Source organism: Saccostrea cucullata, unplaced genomic scaffold, assembly GCF_032062105.1.
Source record: "Saccostrea cucullata isolate Sc308-1 unplaced genomic scaffold, CSIRO_AGI_Scuc_v1 ctg194, whole genome shotgun sequence".
NCBI lineage: Eukaryota > Metazoa > Mollusca > Bivalvia > Ostreida > Ostreidae > Saccostrea > Saccostrea cuccullata.
Window position 1 is genome coordinate 390,268 of NW_026939778.1, and position 19,226 is coordinate 409,493.

The 19,226-nt window shown below is 34.1% G+C and overlaps 2 protein-coding genes across 4 annotated transcripts; both read right to left on the minus strand.

Moving 5' to 3' along the window:
- Positions 1-269: 269 nt before the first annotated feature.
- On the minus strand, positions 270-10,628 carry LOC134253932 (glutamine synthetase-like). The gene is made up of 7 exons (XM_062736506.1): positions 10,507-10,628; positions 7,512-7,659; positions 7,174-7,332; positions 6,800-6,982; positions 4,333-4,469; positions 1,080-1,279; positions 270-846 (listed from the first exon to the last, which is right to left on the minus strand). Exons 2-7 carry the CDS (start codon positions 7,645-7,647, stop codon positions 459-461), a joined length of 1,203 nt encoding a protein of 400 aa, XP_062592490.1. The 5' UTR covers positions 7,648-7,659; positions 10,507-10,628; the 3' UTR covers positions 270-458.
- Positions 10,629-12,165: 1,537 nt separating this feature from the next.
- LOC134253938 (serine/arginine-rich splicing factor 6-like) lies at positions 12,166-17,995 on the minus strand. 3 transcript variants are annotated; one of them, XM_062736511.1, is made up of 7 exons: positions 17,852-17,995; positions 17,618-17,629; positions 16,106-16,146; positions 14,131-14,241; positions 13,818-13,972; positions 12,946-13,020; positions 12,166-12,512 (listed from the first exon to the last, which is right to left on the minus strand). In XM_062736511.1, exons 1-7 carry the CDS (start codon positions 17,970-17,972, stop codon positions 12,344-12,346), a joined length of 684 nt encoding a protein of 227 aa, XP_062592495.1. In that variant the 5' UTR covers positions 17,973-17,995; the 3' UTR covers positions 12,166-12,343. The 3 variants fall into 3 exon arrangements, with proteins under 3 accessions (XP_062592495.1, XP_062592497.1, XP_062592498.1); XM_062736513.1 differs by lacking the exon at positions 17,618-17,629; XM_062736514.1 differs by lacking the exon at positions 12,946-13,020.
- Between the last annotated feature and the right edge of the window lie 1,231 nt (positions 17,996-19,226).

The following is a 19,226-nucleotide window of genomic DNA, read 5'->3' on the forward strand; positions in this document are numbered from 1 at the left end:
ACTGACATTCAGTGAACTTAAATAAATCATAAGTTTTCTTTAGTCCTGAAATATGCAACCTGTTCTGTTTTCTGTATCAGCCCCACAAACCAATATCAGCCAGAGGCCAGAGACCAAGGGCCTAAATGACGATATTTTGCGGGGGCTGATACAAGTTGTTTTAATTATAGAAAAAGGTATGTTAATATGCTCTTTTTACAATCTAAGTAGCTTATACTGTATTAAGTTTAACATAAAAATAAAGAACATTTTTTTAAGCAACAAATCTAAAGAAAACAAGACAAGTTTTATTTAAAGCATCATGCAAAAATTTTAAATTTACTGGGTGTCATTAAATACAAAATGATGTGATTTTGAATCTATCCGATTAACTAAAAAAAGTAAAGTTCCAGAAGTGTAATATTATTCTGCATATATTTATGATATGTTTTAGGTATATGTAAAACAAGCAGCATTGTTCATGAGGGGTCAGGAAATTCCTTTAACTCATGTGCCTCCTTATCCCAGATAGACAAATCTTTCAATGACTCGTTCCCAGGCTTTAAGAAATCCCCAAATATACAGGCGCGGATCAAACCAGCTGCCGCGGCATAGGGGTCCACAGAGGAGGGGGGTCTGCGGTCCTCCATGTACCCCCGCCGCTCCCAGGCCACAAGAGGGGGGATCCTGACTGTTGAAACCCTTTTATGTGCCCCGTCAAATACAAAGTCGTCAATGATGGGGTGTCCTTCTATCTTGTTGTTTGACAGTCTGACTGTGTTAGCTTCATCAATAGTTTGGTCGTAGATTTTTAATAGAGGCTTTTGGTCAGATTTGGACAGTACATCGATTGCATGATGGATAAATCTTAAAGTAGATGCTTTGACTTAGTAACTATATGATATTTTATCTTACTATTGAATATTGTACATATACAATTATTGTTTGGCTATAGTTCATTACGCATTATATTTTTTTTTTCAGAATAACTTAATGCTTTTTAAGTTTAATTTGATTTTTTTTCTCATACTGAAATGAAACTTTTTCTTATGAATTGAAATGAAAAAAAAGAGACAACAACAACAAACAAAAAAACGAACCTTATTCCTTCTTTTTCCCTCATTTTCATGACACTGAAATTCAAATGCCCTGAGGAGTAGTCGATCCCCCTTTTTACAGGGACTGCATTTAGTGTGACCCTCAGTCCACATTGTTCTGCAAGTCTTAATAATATGTAACGTGACATCTGCAGGTGGTCTCCTGCCGTTATGCCTTCACACGGTCCTACTTGGTATTCCCACTAAAAAAAATAAGAGATGAAGAAAAATTAATCATGAACAGAAGCATAAAACAAAATCTATATGAATTCATTCTATGTGTTACTTACCAAAGGCAGAACATTAACCATCTACATGTACACTCATAGTACTCAGCTCTCTCTCTCTCTCTCTCTCTCTCTCTCTCTCTCTCTCTCAGATTTATTAAAAGGCAATATGAACTTTTCTTCAAATCACTTTCAGAATTTTCTGAAAAAATGTCGAATTACAAATTATTTCCAATTACATGTACATCAAAAAATATAATTAATTACAGTCAATTACAATTACTTTTTTCAATTACCCCATCCCTGTTCAGAAACACAATAATTCGAATACTTAAGCAGTTTTTACTCATTCAAAATGAATTCTCAATTCATACACAGTTTAAAAAATGCGATTTCAGAAGTTTTTCCATTTATGAAAAACCCAGATAGTAGTACATGTATTTGGCTCATGGAATTTGAGAGTAGCATAAACAAAGAAAGAGAATCCCCGCCTATGTGTACCTGATTTGCTTTCAAATATTTCATCAATATATACACTGTAATGTTTGATGGTCACAAACGCGTACTTAAAAAACCAGAAGTCTCTGTCGAGACTGAAGCTCTACTGGTTTGTACTTATAGCAAAAGAAGAGAAAAGTACTTAGGCAGTTGGGAATTGAAACTTTTCAACAGCAATCAATAGAAAAATGATCCTTGATTTCGTCTATTTATGTTTTAGTGTAGTCTACTTGCATGCCACATTACATTATAATCAGACTAAAACTGTATTTGGAGTAGCATTTTGAGTGTATTAAACAGAAATTTCTATTTTTAGTAACCGTGGCAACACCGTTCATTGAAGTGAAAAACTATACACAGAATTATGTACCTTAGTGTAGTCTACTTGTGTGCCAAGTTATATTGAAATCAGACCAAAACTGTAGGAGGTGTTGCATTTTGAAATAATTTCACAGAAATTTCTATTTTTAGTAACCACAGCAACACCGTTCATCGAAATCAAAAACCGATATATAGAATTATGTATCTTAGTGTAGTCTACTTGTGTGCCAAGTTATATTGAAATCAGACCAAAACTGTAGGAGGAGTAGCATTTTGAAAGAATTTCACGGAAATTTCTATTTTTAGAAGCACGTCAACACAGTTCATCGAAATCAAAAACTGATAAATAGATTTATGTACCTTAGTGTGTTCTACTTGTGTGTCAAGTTATATTGAAATCAGACCAAAACTGTAGGAGGAGTAGCATTTTGAAAGAATTTAACAGAAATTTCTATTTTTAGTAACCACGGCAACACCGTTCATCCAAATCAAAAACCGATACACAGAATTATGTATCTTAGTGTAGTCTACTTGTGTGCCAAGTTATATTGAAATCAGACCAAAACTGTAGGAGAAGTAGCATTTTGAAAGAATTTCACGGAAATTTCTATTTTTAGAAGCACGTCAACACAGTTCATCGAAATCAGAAACTGATAAATAGAATTATGTACCTTAGTGTGTTCTACTTGTGTGTCAAGTTATATTGAAATCAGACCAAAACTGTAGGAGGAGTAGCATTTTGAAAGAATTTCACAGAAATTTCTATTTTTAGTAACCACGGCAACACCGTTCATCCAAATCAAAAACCGATACACAGAATTATGTATCTTAGTGTAGTCTACTTGTGTGCCAAGTTATATTGAAATCAGACCAAAACTGTAGGAGAAGTAGCATTTTGAAAGAATTTCACAGAAATTTCTATTTTTAGTAACCACGACAACACCGTTCATCCAAATCAAAAACCGATACACAGAATTATGTATCTTAGTGTAGTCTACTTGTGTGCCAAGTTATATTGAAATCAGACCAAAACTGTAGGAGGAGTAGCATTTTGAAAGAATTTCACAGAAATTTCTATTTTTAGTAACCACGGCAACACCGTTCATCCAAATCAAAAACCGATACACAGAATTATGTATCTTAGTGTAGTCTACTTGTGCGCCAAGTTATATTGAAATCAGACCAAAACTGTAGGAGGAGTAGCATTTTGAAAGAATTTCACAGAAATTTCTATTTTTAGTAACCATGGCAACACCGTTCATCCAAATCAAAAACCGATATACAGAATTATGTATCTTAGTGTAGTCTACTTGTGTGCCAAGTTATATTGAAATCAGACCAAAACTGTAGGAGAAGTAGCATTTTGAAAGAATTTAACAGAAATTTCTATTTTTAGTAACCACGGCAACACCGTTCATCCAAATCAGAAACCGATACACAGAATTATGTATCTTAGTTTAGTCTACTTGTGTGCCAAGTTATATTGAAATCAGACCAAAACTGTAGGAGGAGTAGCATTTTGAAAAATTGTTTACAGACGGACAGACTGACAGACAGACAGACGGACGGACGACGGACGCATTACTATCGCATAAGCTCTTCTGGTCTCTGACCAGTAGAGCTAACCAGTGTAAATAACCACTTTTACAGTAGCCCAGACACCAAAACAACAAAGTTTAAATTGAATGAAAAAAACTTCAACATCTCTCGAAAATACTGCTTTTCTACACAGAACGCAGAGGAGCACTCCTTCTTAGATTGAAGCCAGTGGTGAAACATAATGTAACAGCTTCATGATATTGTACGCACAAATTATCGAAAGTACCGTTATCACACTTTTTTCTATTCTTAACAGTTTCGCCTCACAACATTTTTATTTTCTTTTTTCCGTTCAAGCATATCTGACTCAAGGGCTCATTTGAGTATTTTTCCTCTTTCCATTTTCCTTCCATCCATCTGTTATATTTGTTGGGAGCAAAAAACGAGGCCAAACAGCTACTTCCCAAAGTAACTGAAGAGTGCATTCTGGTCTATATATGCGTGGGTCTCTCTTTTTTCTGTTTGTATTCTCTTTGTTTACTTCCCTTTTTGTTATCTTTTCTTCAATATATCATTTTGATTCGTCCCCCTTTCTTGTTGCATCATACTTACCCAACATTAAGACCTAACTGATGGATTCCACCTTTGATTGACAGTTTTACTAGGCGTACCTGGGATGGACCATTCTCTCGTACAGAACCATGAACGGTAACTCCTGCGTAGATACAGGCTTGTAGGTGTTTCACGGACAAATCTCTCTCCACCCCCGTGTTCTTATCGTGTTCATGTCCGACGGTGTAAAACGGAACTGTAACACATACACGTTAAAATAAAAATAATACAATGTGATTTAGAGCAACATTGCATTGCCCCACCTCATTTCATAAAGCTTTTGACAGTGTTATACATACAGGATTAAAGCTAAAATTAGTTAACATGAATGTTGGATCTAAATTTTATAATATCATTAGTAATATATATAAAAATAGTCAAGCATGTGTGAAAATTGGGAGATTCTTCTCAGATCCATTTCAAATAGCTATAGGCGTCCGTCAAGGGGATAATTTGAGCCCCTCCTTATTTAAAATATTTATCAATGACTTTCCTTCATATTTAGATTCATGTATTGATGAAGTATCGCTTCAGACACAAACTGTTAATTGTTTAATGTATGCAGATGACATTGTTATTTTATCCTCATCAGCTAAAGGTATACAAGCAAGACTCGCTAAACTTGAAAAGTATTGCTCTGATTGGTGTTTAAAGGTAAACATTCAAAAAACAAGTCATGATCTTTAATAAGGCTGGTCGTAATATTACACAAAAACTAATGTTTCAAAATAATATGATAGAATGTGTGCCCAGCTACAAATATCTTGGAGTCCACCTAAGTGTATCTGGAAGCTTTCATGTAGCAAGATTAGAGCTTTATAAAAAAGCATTAAAAGCATATTATAAATTAAGAAAGGATTTTATTGATTTGAACCCTGGGATTAAAACCAGTATACATGTATTTGACTCTACCATTAAACCAATTCTTTTGTATAATGCAGAGGTGTGGGGTGCAAGTAATATAAATACTAAAAAATTCCTAAACTGCCAAAATTTAACAGTTGAAGACTGCTTTAAAAATCTACCCTGTGAAAGAATACACCTTAAATTCTGTAAATATATTCTCGGCGTTCATAAGAAAAGCACAAATTTTGCAGTACTGTCTGAATTGGGAAGGTTCCCTCTGCATTATGATATTGCCAGGTTACTGATTAAAAGTTGGTATAGATTTGAGAATTTGTCCATAGAATTTCCTTTACTTAAAGATGCATATGAATGTAGTAAAAAGCTTTTTGTGAATGGAAAGAACTCATGGTTTGCATTTATACAGAAATTAAGAAAATTACTGAATATTAAAGATGAAGTTATTTGTTATGGGAAATATAAATTTAAGTCATTTTGTCATAAAATTTTATTAGATTATTATGTGAAGAAATGGTATACAAGTTATAAAAGTTACACCGATGGCAAATTATCCACATATGTGAAACTCAAACAAAATTGGGGTTATGAGAATTATTTATCAGTTGTTAAAAATTTTCATCACAGAAAATCTTTATGTAAATTAAGAATTTCCTGTCACAGATTACAAATTGAAGTGGGAAGATTTACCAATATTCCTCGAGAAGATCGATTATGTAATAGATGTAATTCTAACAATCGATTATGTAATAGATGTAATTCTAACAACATAGATGATGAAACTCATTTTTTAATAACATGTAAAAAATTTGATCATCAAAGAAAAGAAATGTTTCAGTTAATTAATCATAAATTTCCACTATTTTCAGCTTTAGATGATGAACAAAAACTTTATTGGTTACTCAATACAGAAGATAAGGAAACTCTTAATTTTGTGGGCAAATTTATAAATGATAGCACATTATAGTAACATGCATATTTGATGTATTCCTTTTAGACAGGATTATTGTTGAAATGATTTATGTCAACTGCTAATTGTATAATTGTTTTGCTATTCATTGGCTTATCTTTTCCTTAATTATTGTAACAATTTCATACTTGTCTGTTATGGGCTCTAAATTAGAAATAAAATGTTCTGTTCTGTTCTGTTCTGTTCCTGTGAAGAAGTATTGACAAATTCTTAGAATGTGATTAAAAGTTTCAGGAAAGTCAGCAAATAGAATTTCAATGAAGGATATGGAGATATAACAAACAGTATTCAACCTCAAAAGTCCATAAAACATTATAAAAATAGGAGCAGAGCAAACACGGACCTCCGAAACATCAAAGGTGGGATCAGGTGCCAGGGAGGAGTTAGATTACCCTGCCGACCGCTCGGTATAAAAAGCCGTCGGTCAATTCAGTCTATAAATAATGGACAAATGGTATGAAAAACGTTAGTCGTCATTTGACTCAATGTATTTGCTGACAGGGATAATTGAATAAATGAAAGTAGACATTGAGAACTCCAAGAAAAACTGCGATATCAATTTGTGAAGTGGATCGGTTCAAACATACCACACTTCCACCGCTTAGCTAGAAGGAAATTAAATGATTCAGTGAGATACTTCAAAACTTATCAGTCTTTAAATATTTATGTAGACTTTAACATAAAGATGTACATACATAGTGTAGAATAGTCAAATTTTATCGGGTCGTAGCTGACAGGAATGCCCTCATCATTCACCACGTAGTACTCTTGTTCGAATCCAAACCACGGCTCGTGAGGCTTGTTTGGACCATGTCCAGTTGTCGGATCATATTGTAGTCTGTTTAATGTTTCATTTAATATGACCCTTGTGTTAATATCTAAAAGGGAAAAACAAATAAAAAACAAACAAACAAAATTACCTATAATGAAACATTTTAAGATAAATATTTTAATGTACATACAACTTACAAGATAAAAAAATACCTTAAAAATTTTGTGTAAAAATTAGTATACTATGAAAAAATACTAATTAGCCTAGTGCATGTTATTTTTTTAATGAGACACATACCAGCTTGTTTGTCCATTGTCAGCCACAAGTCACACAGAACTAACTTATGGGGACTACTAAGAAAGGGATTTTCAAACATGGCTACCGGTTTCATGATCATTAGAGTAAGTTCTTTTCTATATGCATCATTCCAGCTGTATGTGTCATTTAATGGGCAATCTAGGAATGGAAGAAATTAAAAAAGTGGAATAATTAAACAAATGAAAGAATGTTTCTTATTTGTTTCTATATACATGTAGCACTGTATATAGAACAGTACTATATTATATAGTGATTTGAATTGCCTATATGTTGTCTTTTTTAATAGGTTTTAAAATATATTTTATTTGATCCCTTACCTTCTGCACTCTTTGGCTCAAAATTTACGACTTTGAATTTGGACAAAAACTGGAAATTGGTTTGATTTGTGAAAACGTACTCTAGAATGACACGTGTTGTAGAAACCGGATTTGCTGGAGGATTGGCAAAGCTCATTTTTGTTTCTATCTGTAAGGCTCGGAAATTTTATTGTTAATAAACATAAGTATTAAAATATAATGTATGTACTTTGCAAAAATTTCTTTCATAAATTAAGATAAAGATGGTGAATTCAATATGAGTTGAAGGTACAGTCAAAACATAGGTAATCAGAGATTACAGAGCTCACCTCAACGAATGTTGTCTTTAAGTAAGGCAAAGTCACACAATTAACCAACAAAAAGTGTACATTCCAAAAATGAAAATATTTAAGCAATTTTGATCTGATACTTTGAAATAGACCTACATAAACAATTTAAACTAGTTCTTCTTCATGAAAATGTAATCAAAATCCAGCATCTGAAGCAAATTTGAGAATTTTCATCTCTTGATGAAAACTTTAACCTGTTCACTCAACCGCAAAATGTAGGTCAGATTCAGCATCCGAAGCAAGCCCGGTAGTGTGCATCCTTAGATGTATCATCCATGCAAGTTTGGTCAACATACGGCTTATAGTTACTTGGAAATGAAACCTGCACCAAAAACTTCAACCTGTTCACTCAACCACAAAATGTAGGTCAGATTCAGCATCCGAAGCAAGCCCGGTAGTATGCATCCTTAGATGTATCATCCATGCAAGTTTGGTCAACATAGGTCTCATAGTTACTTGGAAATGAAACCTACACCAAAAACTTTAACCTGTTCACTCAACCGGAAAATGTAGGTCAGATTCAGCATCCGAAGCAAGCCCGGTAGTATGCATCCTTAGATGTATCATCCATGCAAGTTTGGTCAACATAGGGCTTATAGTTACTTGGCAATGAGACCTGCATCAAAAACTTGAACCTGTTCACTCAACCGGAAAATGTAGGTCAGATTCAGCATCCGAAGCAAGCCCGGTTGTATGCATCCTTAGATGTATCAACCATGCAAGTTTGGTCAAGGTAGGTCTCATAGTTACTTGGAAATGAAACCTGCATCGAAAACTTTAACCTGCTCACTCAACCGGAAAATGTAGGTCAGATTCAGCATCCGAAGCAAGCCCGGTAGTATCCATACTAAGATGTATCATCCATGCAAGTTTGGTCAACGTAGGGCTTATAGTTACTTGGCAATGAGACCTGCACCAAAAACTTTAACCTGTTCACTCAACCGGAAAATGTAGGTCAGATTCAGCATCCGAAGCAAGCCCGGTTGTATGCATCCTTAGATGTATCAACCATGCAAGTTTGGTCAACGTAGGTCTCATAGTTACTTGGAAATGAAACCTGCATCGAAAACTTTAACCTGTTCACTCAACCAGAAAATGTAGGTCAGATTCAGCATCCGAAGCAAGCCCGGTAGTATCCATACTAAGATGTATCATCCATGCAAGTTTGGTCAACATAGGGATTATAGTTACTTGGAAATGAAACCTACACCAAAAACTGCACCAAAAATGTCCAAAAACATTAACCTGGTCATTCCTTTGCTGAAATTGCAGCATCTGAAACTTTGACTGGTACAATGAAACACACTAGAACCATCTTCCATGCATGTCTAATCAATATAGGACATAGAAGTACTTAAAAAGAAAACTGCTCCAAAAAACTTAACCTTAACCTGGGACGCCGACGCCGACGTGGACGCCGACGCCGACACCGACGCCGACGCCGAGGGTATTACATAAGCTCCCCCAACTTCGTTGAGGTGAGCTAAAAATGTTTCACTGCATCATAACATCTGAAATAGATTTTAAAGAATAGAATACAATAACAAGATGTGTTTGTAAAACACTTATGCCCAATGTCGGCAACATAGTGAAGATTAAACTTTTCTTGAATGCAAATTAAAATATGTTGGTACTCAAAGTAAGGTCCTCTCACAAGAAATACAGTTGTGAAATTTGAAAGCCCCAGCACATCCTGTTCAAAAGTATGGCCCAGGATTAGTTTTTAAAAGGTATGTCAAATTCTAGGGTCAAGGTCAAAGGGTCAAAGTTGTTTGTTGCTAAAGAAAGGTCTTGCCACAAGGTTTATATATGAGAAGTATGAAAGCCCTAGACCTAACCCTTCAAAATATATGGTCAAAGTTAATTTTTATTTAAATAACGTAAATCCCCAAGATCAAGGTCGAAAGGTCAAACTTGTTGTATTCAATGAAAGGTCTTGTCACAAAAAATACATATATGAAGTACGAGCAAGAGTCCTAGCATCTTCCGTTCAAAAGTCATGGCCAAAGTAAAAGTTTGGATTTTTGGGGTAAAAGTGTGTCAAACTACAAGGACAAAAGGTCAAAATTGGTGGTACCCAACAAAGATCTTGTCACAAGGAATACACATGTGAAATATGAAAGTCATAGCTCCACTAAATTAAAAGTTATAGGCAATGTTTAAAGTTTTTGCGGACCAGCAGACAGACAGATAGAGAGACAGATAAACAGAGAGGCAGACAGACGGACAGACACGACAAAAACTATAGACCCCCGATTCTTTGATTACGGGGACAATAAAGGGGAATCATATATATCCCTGGTCATGAGTAATAAAATATCAAAATAAGGAACAAAAATCAAATTCAAAAGTGCATTGAAACAATACAAGTTGAGCAGAGAAAACACGAATTTCGAAAAAAAAAAAAAAACATGAGTGGAATTAGATGCCATAGAGGAGTAAGCATCCCCTGCTGACTGGCCACATCGCCTAGTGCCGTTCGTTCGTAAACTTTCGTTTTCTTTTCACAATTTATAACATTGTTTGGCTTTATCATGCACGTGCTTGTCGTGTGAAACTAAAATTAGATATTACAGTATCGATCGTTACTTTTCTCAAGATTTATCACAGAACTTTACTCCATAACGGATCGCTTACATTACTATAATTATATGTTTTATTCTTACCTCAGTAAACAGAATCGTTGATTTTTATCAATGAAAATAATTTTCTTCACAAAAATGCACCTTCATGCCTGATACGCTGAAAACATACTCGTGTTTATTTTCACCTGTTCTCGATAAGTAGGTCACTGTTTTATTGCATAACCCTATCTGTTTAAGGATTGCATGTAAAATATGAAAATGAGGTGTACAAATAAAAATAGATTGAACTTTGGGTAAATGATTTTCATGGGTTGAGAAATAAATGTCAGCTAAGTCTTGTATTAAGAAATAGAGCAGTGGTCAATTCCTAATTAAGTCATCTAAAATTTAATTATTTTTTCATAATTTCGTAAAATTCCATCATTGATGTGGGCTTTAAGGTTTACTGATGTAAAATTTAGATCAAACGTTGTTAACTATAGTTTACAGTCCGTAAACTATAGTTTACAGTCCGTAAACTATAGTTTACAATCAATAAACCTAGTTTATGAATTGTGAAACTATGTTTAGCTCATTTTTGTGAATATGGCGTACCATAACTAATGCCGATTTTAAAGGTTTTCAAATACATGTCAAACTCCCAGAGGAAGGCCTTGTCACAATTAAGACACACGCATCATTGTTAAATATTATCGGGTAAAACCCAAGCACCAGGGGTTTAAAAGTTATGGCCAGTATATTTTTTTTTTCAAAAGTATGCAAAACTCTAAGATCACGGTCCGCCGTCAAAAGTTCAAACTGTCGGTATTCCAAGGAAGGTCTTCAGTGCTGCAAATCCTTGCGGGGCCCTAATTATATTTTACCTCCTGTCCATACCTTTCGAGTTTGACAAATAACACAGCAAAAACTTGAACCTTCTCTATAACTCATGGAAGTTGCTGATAGAGCTTTCATGTCACTTCTTGTGACCTTTCCTTTGATACTAATTTTATTCCGAATGTCAGGGTTTTCAAAGTTCACCTGCATTTCTTGTGATAAGACCTTAATTTCGATACATGTAACACCATTTTTGAACTCTTTACCTTAGTAATAGTTTGAAAAGCTTTAACCTTGCCAATGAGCTTCCAAGTGTTTCAAAATCATATCCCGACATTCTCTTTCACCTAAATAAATTATTTGAAAGATTGGTTGAGGACTTCAGCTAGTTAATCTGATGCAAGGTCATGTTTAAATGTGACTTACTTCCAGACTGTATATTGGTACAATTTGATTTTACAGAGACTAGGAAAGATTAAAAAAATCTGGTAACCCATCTCTTTTACTATTTCCACAATCTTAATACTTCATTTCAATGACTCTTTGAACCTTTGATAATATTGCTAAGCATTTTAAAGATATTGTTTTGTATACTGTTTGTACTACACTCCTCTAGTTCCAATCAACTGGAAAAGTCAAGGCATGCAGCCTTCTACATCAGTTGTTAGAGTACAAAGGCTTAAAATATTGCTTTAGAAAAGTGACCTCCTCCTCAGTCAAATACTAGCCAGACAAAAGTATAAATTTTGTGTCAGAACTGACAATAATTTTATCATGTAGATCCAGTCTTAAGAATGACTACTGGTATTACAGCTGAACACTGAAAAGTGTCAACCAAGGCACAATACACTGCTTTTGCACAATACTAGTTCTGCTAGCATGGCACTAAGCATGGTACTTCACAAAAAAAAACTTGAAAAAAAATTCATTAAAAAACATTTATTGTGAAGATATGTTTTCTAAAATGGTGAGATTTCTAATTAAAAATGCCAAAACAGAAAGCATGACAATATTGATATCAAATGAAAAGAATGAAACACTGTCTTCTACACCACCAGTCACTGCTGTTGATCCTATCTGACTAAATACAGAAACCGCTGCACTACTCATGATCTGAAGCAGGACTGTTGGATCGAGATCCACCCTTGGCGTCACCGCCCTCATTAACTGGTGACCTGCTCTTTGACCGACTGATAGATCTGGAGCGGCTGCGAGATTTTGACATGCTCCTGGATCGACTTCTCCTCCTGTCAGGGCTGCCAGATCTAGACCTACAACAGAAAGCTAAGTCTGAAACAGAGACTACTTTGAAACAATTCAAACACTGTGTTAATTCACACAACACACTACCGTGGTACCACTTATTTATTATAGCTCCTGCTTGAAAGCAGGAGGGTATATAGTAATAGGGATGTTCATTCCGTTTGTCTGTACGTCCGTCAGTTACGCTTTGGGGTACCCAACTCTTATCTGCAACTCCTCTTATACCACTGCATGAAATTGGATGAAACTTGCAGAGAATCTTTATTTCATACTGCCATTGTGCACCTCTTATTTTACTTTCGACCGAACACATATTTTGATTTTCCCATAGCAAAACATTGACAATGCCATTATATTCATATGGGAGGCGGGGGATCATTAAGTGAGCTCATTGCTCACAGTACCTCTAGTCTACTTATCCATAACAAACACAGGGTTTACCTTCTCCTATCCCTGCTTCTGCTGCGACTTCTGGAGGGAGACCTTCTGCGTCTGTAAGGGGATCTGGACCTTGATCTATAAAACCGTAAATACCAATTTTGAAATCCTGGTCAAGCTTTCAGGAATAATTCCACTTTTTATTTTTACAGATTTTTTTTAAAAATAACATTAACTCTAGGCCCTGAAATGAAAACGAGTTTTTGTTTTACTTCAATTGAAGCCATCTGAGTCTCTTTTGGTCGCATCACTTTACTCTCACTACACATTCTCTACTCCAGTAGTCCTATTATAAACAGCCTCCAGCCAATCTCTATAGTTTATACCATAGAGTTTATTAGGGCTGGGTATTGGCCCGAGATTTTGTATTGCAATATATTGTGATATTTTTTACTGTATTGCGATATCTATTGCAATATTTTCAATGTAATTAAAATGCCATTTTCTTACTATATTTACATTAATTTACATGCAGAATGTACATAACTATGATAAGCAACCAACACGGGAAAAAAATCTTGTCGATTTATTTAAGTTATGCTCTGAAATGTTCCCACAAAACAACTTCTGTCTTACTGTTTGGCTTAATAACAAACCTTTCACAAGTCCATTTTTATATTTATTGACAAAATTCCTTAATCTATAAGCATATTGCCAATATATCATTATTACAAAATCATATTGCAATACGATATTTTTTGTCATTGTATCGCAATATATTGAAATATCAATATTTTTGCCCAGCCCTAAGAGTTATAGACAACACAAGAAAATAGTACATAAAATCTATAAACTTTTTAAAGATGTCACTGGGAACAAATCTGAAACATTGTTTTGTTACAACTAATTCACCTGTATGCAGCAGTTATTATTACCTGCTTCTTCGACGAGAGCCGTACCGTCCCCCACCCCCACTCCTGTCTCCTCCCCCACCCCTGGAGCGACGGAATCCATACGAGCTGTCATTGGGGCAGTCTCTCGCAAAGTGTCCAGTTCTGTGACAGCGATAGCATTCATCATACATACCACCCTGTCAAAAAAAATCAAATGTCAGGCCTATTCCCTAAGTAAGCAGTACATGTACAATATTTATTACATAAAAAGTTTACTTGAACTTTTTTAAACATGTTTATTTAATTGAAAGTGAATACATATGCTCTTAAAATCTTTGAAATCAAGTATACTAACACCTCCTCCCCTTGATGAGGATGAATATGGCCTCCGTGGATTTCCCTTTGCCCATTCCACACGAATACTGGAGCCGCAAATCTCCCTTCCATTTTCATATTTTAACGCATCCTAAAATAAGATTTTTTTTTAACACAACCTTCTATAATTCTTGTCAGTAACAGTCTTCTTTATCATGCAGTGGAGGGAAAAATAGATTACCACACAACCACAACTGTACAAAGATAACTTTTACTTTTTGGTTTTCTGAATTATCTTTGGAAATTCTACAGCACAATAAGACTGTTTAAGAAAAAGATTACCACTAGAACTCCAAAGATAAGATTGCTTCGAGAAAACAAAGCTTGAAGATTTTACCCTGAATTTTGGCATTGGCAACTATGGCAAACATGGCAAATGGCAAACAGAACATGGCTCATAGGACATGACTGACTAGGAACTGGCTAAGGGGCTCCCTATGGGTGGGCAGGCATAGGAAAGCATGGAGCATGAACTCCCAAATAACTAAGGAACCTGATGACCTGGGCAGCTGCCAGGGGAAACAACTCGGGTGGAAGCTATAATGGCCCGCTACACCAGTTTTAAATCGGTGATGGCAACAATGGGCTAATACTTAATTGTCCACATTCACAGCTAGGCCATAATGGTCGCACTGTCATTTTTATAGCAATCAATATTTTAATATACATACACAATACATTAGATATCTTTATCTCTTTATCCTGTAAAAATAGTAATTGTGTGAATAAATTCACTTACCCCCACATACCATTCATCTAATTAAAAACTTTTAACTCTCTCATGGGTACTTCAAATTAATTACTGATGCTAAGTTACCGTACCGATAAACAATGTGATAAGAAAATTCAAAATTTGATTAGAGCTCTAGGTTTTCTGAACATGCACTAAAACAATGCCTTCAGTAATGTCTTTCCACATACATTGTATAAATTTTATGTCGGAAAATTATTACAATAAGTAAAATAACGAACATAGTAAAAAAACCCTTAAAGAGCATAACTTTTTGTAACTTTTCTTTTAATCTGGGACTCAGCATGCTTGAAAATGCAGTCACACTGCCAAAACTGAATTATCCTTATTGCTAAAAACAATTGAATAAACATACTCCAGCTAGCCTAAGTTTCTTGCATTTTTCAATTGGAAATCTCTCAAACTACTTAATCTCATAACATGCAATGTTCAACACAAAATTTTCTACATATTTTTTTTTCCTTTTCCCCCTATTGAAGCAAAGGGAACTTCATAAAAAAAAACAAAACAAGAACTGGTCTATTTAACTGTTTAAAGACATTACAGTGTGTAAAAAAAATTGCAAAAATGTCCTAATTTGGTTACAATATTGAGAAATAGAAATTTTTTTTCGCAAATATATTAAGATTGATTTACTTTACTTTGTACATTTAAAGATAATTTTGTAAACTTTTTTTTTCTCTTTATCATTAAAATTAGCAAAATCCTTTTAAAATTTAATTTGTTAACATAAATTCTAGTAGCTAATTCCACCGACTCTGGACAGACAAGAAATTGGTTCTGTGCATTGTATAAAACTTGAATTCTCATCACAGATCTACCTTAAATACTTACTTCACTTGTAAACCCTTTCTTAATCTTTGACAGTTAAATGCATTATTTTACCTCTATGATTTAAATATATTTATTCAAATTAATGAAATGAATTGAATAGCAGACATAAATGCCTATGATCGTTCTCTCCATTTTACCTCTCTGAACCCTCCTGGAATTTGGCATTTACACAATATACTCACATCCAAAATATCTTGGTTACATGACATGTAAAATAGTACACTATATTACATCACTATTTAAATATATTTAAAAGACGGTGAAAAAACTATTCTAAGCATTATTATATTTTCAGTAAACAGCAATAATTAAAGCATTCGACTTTCATCATCACATCATTGCTACATTATATTACAGTATTGTTTTATACCTCTGCATCTCTTCTGTCTTCATAGTCAACAAAGCCATAAGCTGCAAAAAATGAATCTGTAATACAGTACATAGTCACACTTCACATGCTTTATCCATTTTTTTTCTCTCTCAAGATTTTTAGCATATTTGAAATATTTATACTACTGTATTTTGAAGGAAAGGCAATTTGAGACACACTTGCTGGCAGAAGTTTTCTGACAATGCCTGCATGGGCAAAGAGAAAACGGCTATTTCTATTTCTCAGTATAAACAATGCACAAAAGACTTCTTTTTATAAGTGTTTTTGTTCAAACTTTTAAGATTTTGTAATTACCATAAAAAACTTTACATATAAAAGGATACTTATCTTGCTTCAATAGAAATTTCAGCAAGATAATATGTTTAAAAACTTTCCTTCTTAGGCTGTTATCAAAACCATACCGCAATAAAAAAAGGTCATTAAACAATGCAATTTGAAGAGGAAGCCAGAAGTTTAAAAGTAAATATTTACATTTGCTGATGTCTTTCCTTATATAACAAAGCTAATAAAATGGATATTCAATTTCCAATGATATGCAGTTGGTCACATGATCAGACTTTCTTGAGTATGGAAAGCAAACTGCACAAGCCATTTGGAAAGTTCCGATTGTGCATCAAATGACATCGTAAAAACATTATGTTGCTATTTCAAAGTCCACAAAGTCTTTTAACAAACTCAAAAAAAAAAAAAAAAAAAAACGTTTTAATGCTTTATATTTCTTAACCAGGTGTAACACGTAGAAACCCAACACTAAAAACAAAATGTGAGGAAAATGTTTAATGTAACAAAAATGATTCTTTTAAAATCCTTTAAATTCAAGGTAAATGATGATTAGCAATTCGGTTGACATATGTTGCACCCCAAATAAAGCTACAATTAACATTTCTGTACAAATTGAATCAGCTGATTCATCGAACAAACACAGATATGGCAGGAAAAAAATCATGACTAACTGTCGTAAAAGCCCTTGAGTTTATTCCTTCATACACACAGATTCAATCCTTTTGACAATCTCACAAATAAACTAAAATTCCGGAGAATTCAATTTTTTTTTACTGGTCCCTCTGACCGATTACATGAAGAAAATTACCGGACTTTTGAAATATTTACCAGTTTTGCCGGTGGGACCGGTGGATTTCAAAAACTCTGTATGTTGCTATTTGTTGCAAAGTCAGTATAAATAATGCTTATATTTCTTGGTAACACAACTAAAAACATAAAATATAAATATAAGAAGTAAAATATCTTTTTTAGAATTTCATTGGGTATGACATGAAGTTGGTACGTGATCAAATCTACTGTAACGCCCTTCAGGCGTTATAGAATTTGAACGTGACCAACTTCATGTGATACCCCAATGAAACTCTAAAAATGATATTTTATTTCTTAAATAATATCCAGTATTAAATAAATCAAACCTCGTTATTGTTTTAAACTTGATGAGGAAGAGAAAGAAAATACCAAGTAGATCTCATTTTAAAAATGCCTTACCCATTTCAGCACCTACAAAAGAAAGTTTAATTCAATTAAATTCATTTAATACTCATATAATACCTTTCCCATGTCAACCCATAAAATAAAAACAAGTTTGAAAAGTAATAAATTAAATAAGACATAATTTTCTTATTCATTTCATGAACAAAACAAAATGGCTGACAAAACAACTGAAAGCATGCGTGCCCTTTAATTTAAAGATATAATGTTCTAGACTGGATCTGTGCATACCATATTTTACATCACATCTTGCTAACCGTCCGTATGGTTCAAAAACGTCCTCTAAATGCCGAGGTTGGGTATTTTTACTGAGTCTTCCAATAAACAAACTGCCTTCTCCTCTGCGCGACATTTTGAGTTTGAACTGTTATTTTCGAATCCAAACAGAAAAGTTTTCTTCGGATATTTATGAACGGATGCGTCGATTTACCCAAAAGGACCCAAATGGAGCCTAAATGGACAAATGAAAATCAAATTGACCCAAATGGAATATTTAATGTATCATTTATCGTATTCTCATGTTGTAACTTATTTAAAATATTGAAAAAAAGAACTTAAAAAACTTTTTAAAATGTGATTTTTTTTCTATTTGTAATAACTTTTACAATCTTTGAATACAAAAATTTAAGTGCATAGTACCCATGGCCGTAAGAACCGAACGGGGTTGGTGGGCACAAGAGGCCATGCCCCCCTCCCCGTAATTTTGCCGAAATTGGAATAAAATCAAAAATAACTCGTACGTATCTCGAAATACATATTAGATATGAATAATTAATAAACTCCATTTGTAAGTTCACTTTTTCATCATTATAAATGAGTAACAATACATATTTAATATTCCATTTGGTTTCCATTTGGACCTAAATGATTTCCATTTGGGTCCATTTAGGTTTCCATTTAGGTTCTTATATTTGTATTAGATTTGTCGTCCTACATTTGAACACTTTTTCTTACAGGGACCTAATATACTACGTATAGGTTGATCCCTGGTTCGAACAACAATTTTAAACCCACTTTTTTTTGTTAAGATGGGCATAATAATGATATTCAACGTTAGTCCCCAAATTTTTGTAAGGGGACGGGTTGGGTAGACCCCCTAGCTTTCACTCCGACGGAAAAAAGTCCTTAGCCTGGTTAGTACGACTTAATAAAATCGTCACAATTACGAGATAAAAAGTCGTTGTTATACTTATTTTATTTATTTATTTTTTTTATTTTCCTCATTTGACTCTTCGAGGCTTTTCGTGCGAAATACACCTTTTTACTAAATGAACAAGATGTGTTGATCGACGTGTTTGTGAAACACTGATGCCCCCACCCCCACCCCACCCCCTGTATAGGAACATAACGAAGATTAAACTTTCTCAAATGCAAATCAAATACATGTACTTTGGTACCAAAAAGCCTTCTCGTTCACAAAAAATACACAATTGTTAAATATCTGAAAGCCCTAGCACCACCTGTTCAGAAGTTATGGCCAGAGTTTAAGTTTTTAAAAAGTAGGTCAAAATTCTAGGTCAAGGTCAAAGGGTCAAAGGGTCAAAGTTGTTTCTAAACCTTTCTAAAGAAAGGTCTTGTCACAAGGATTACATACATGTAATTTAAA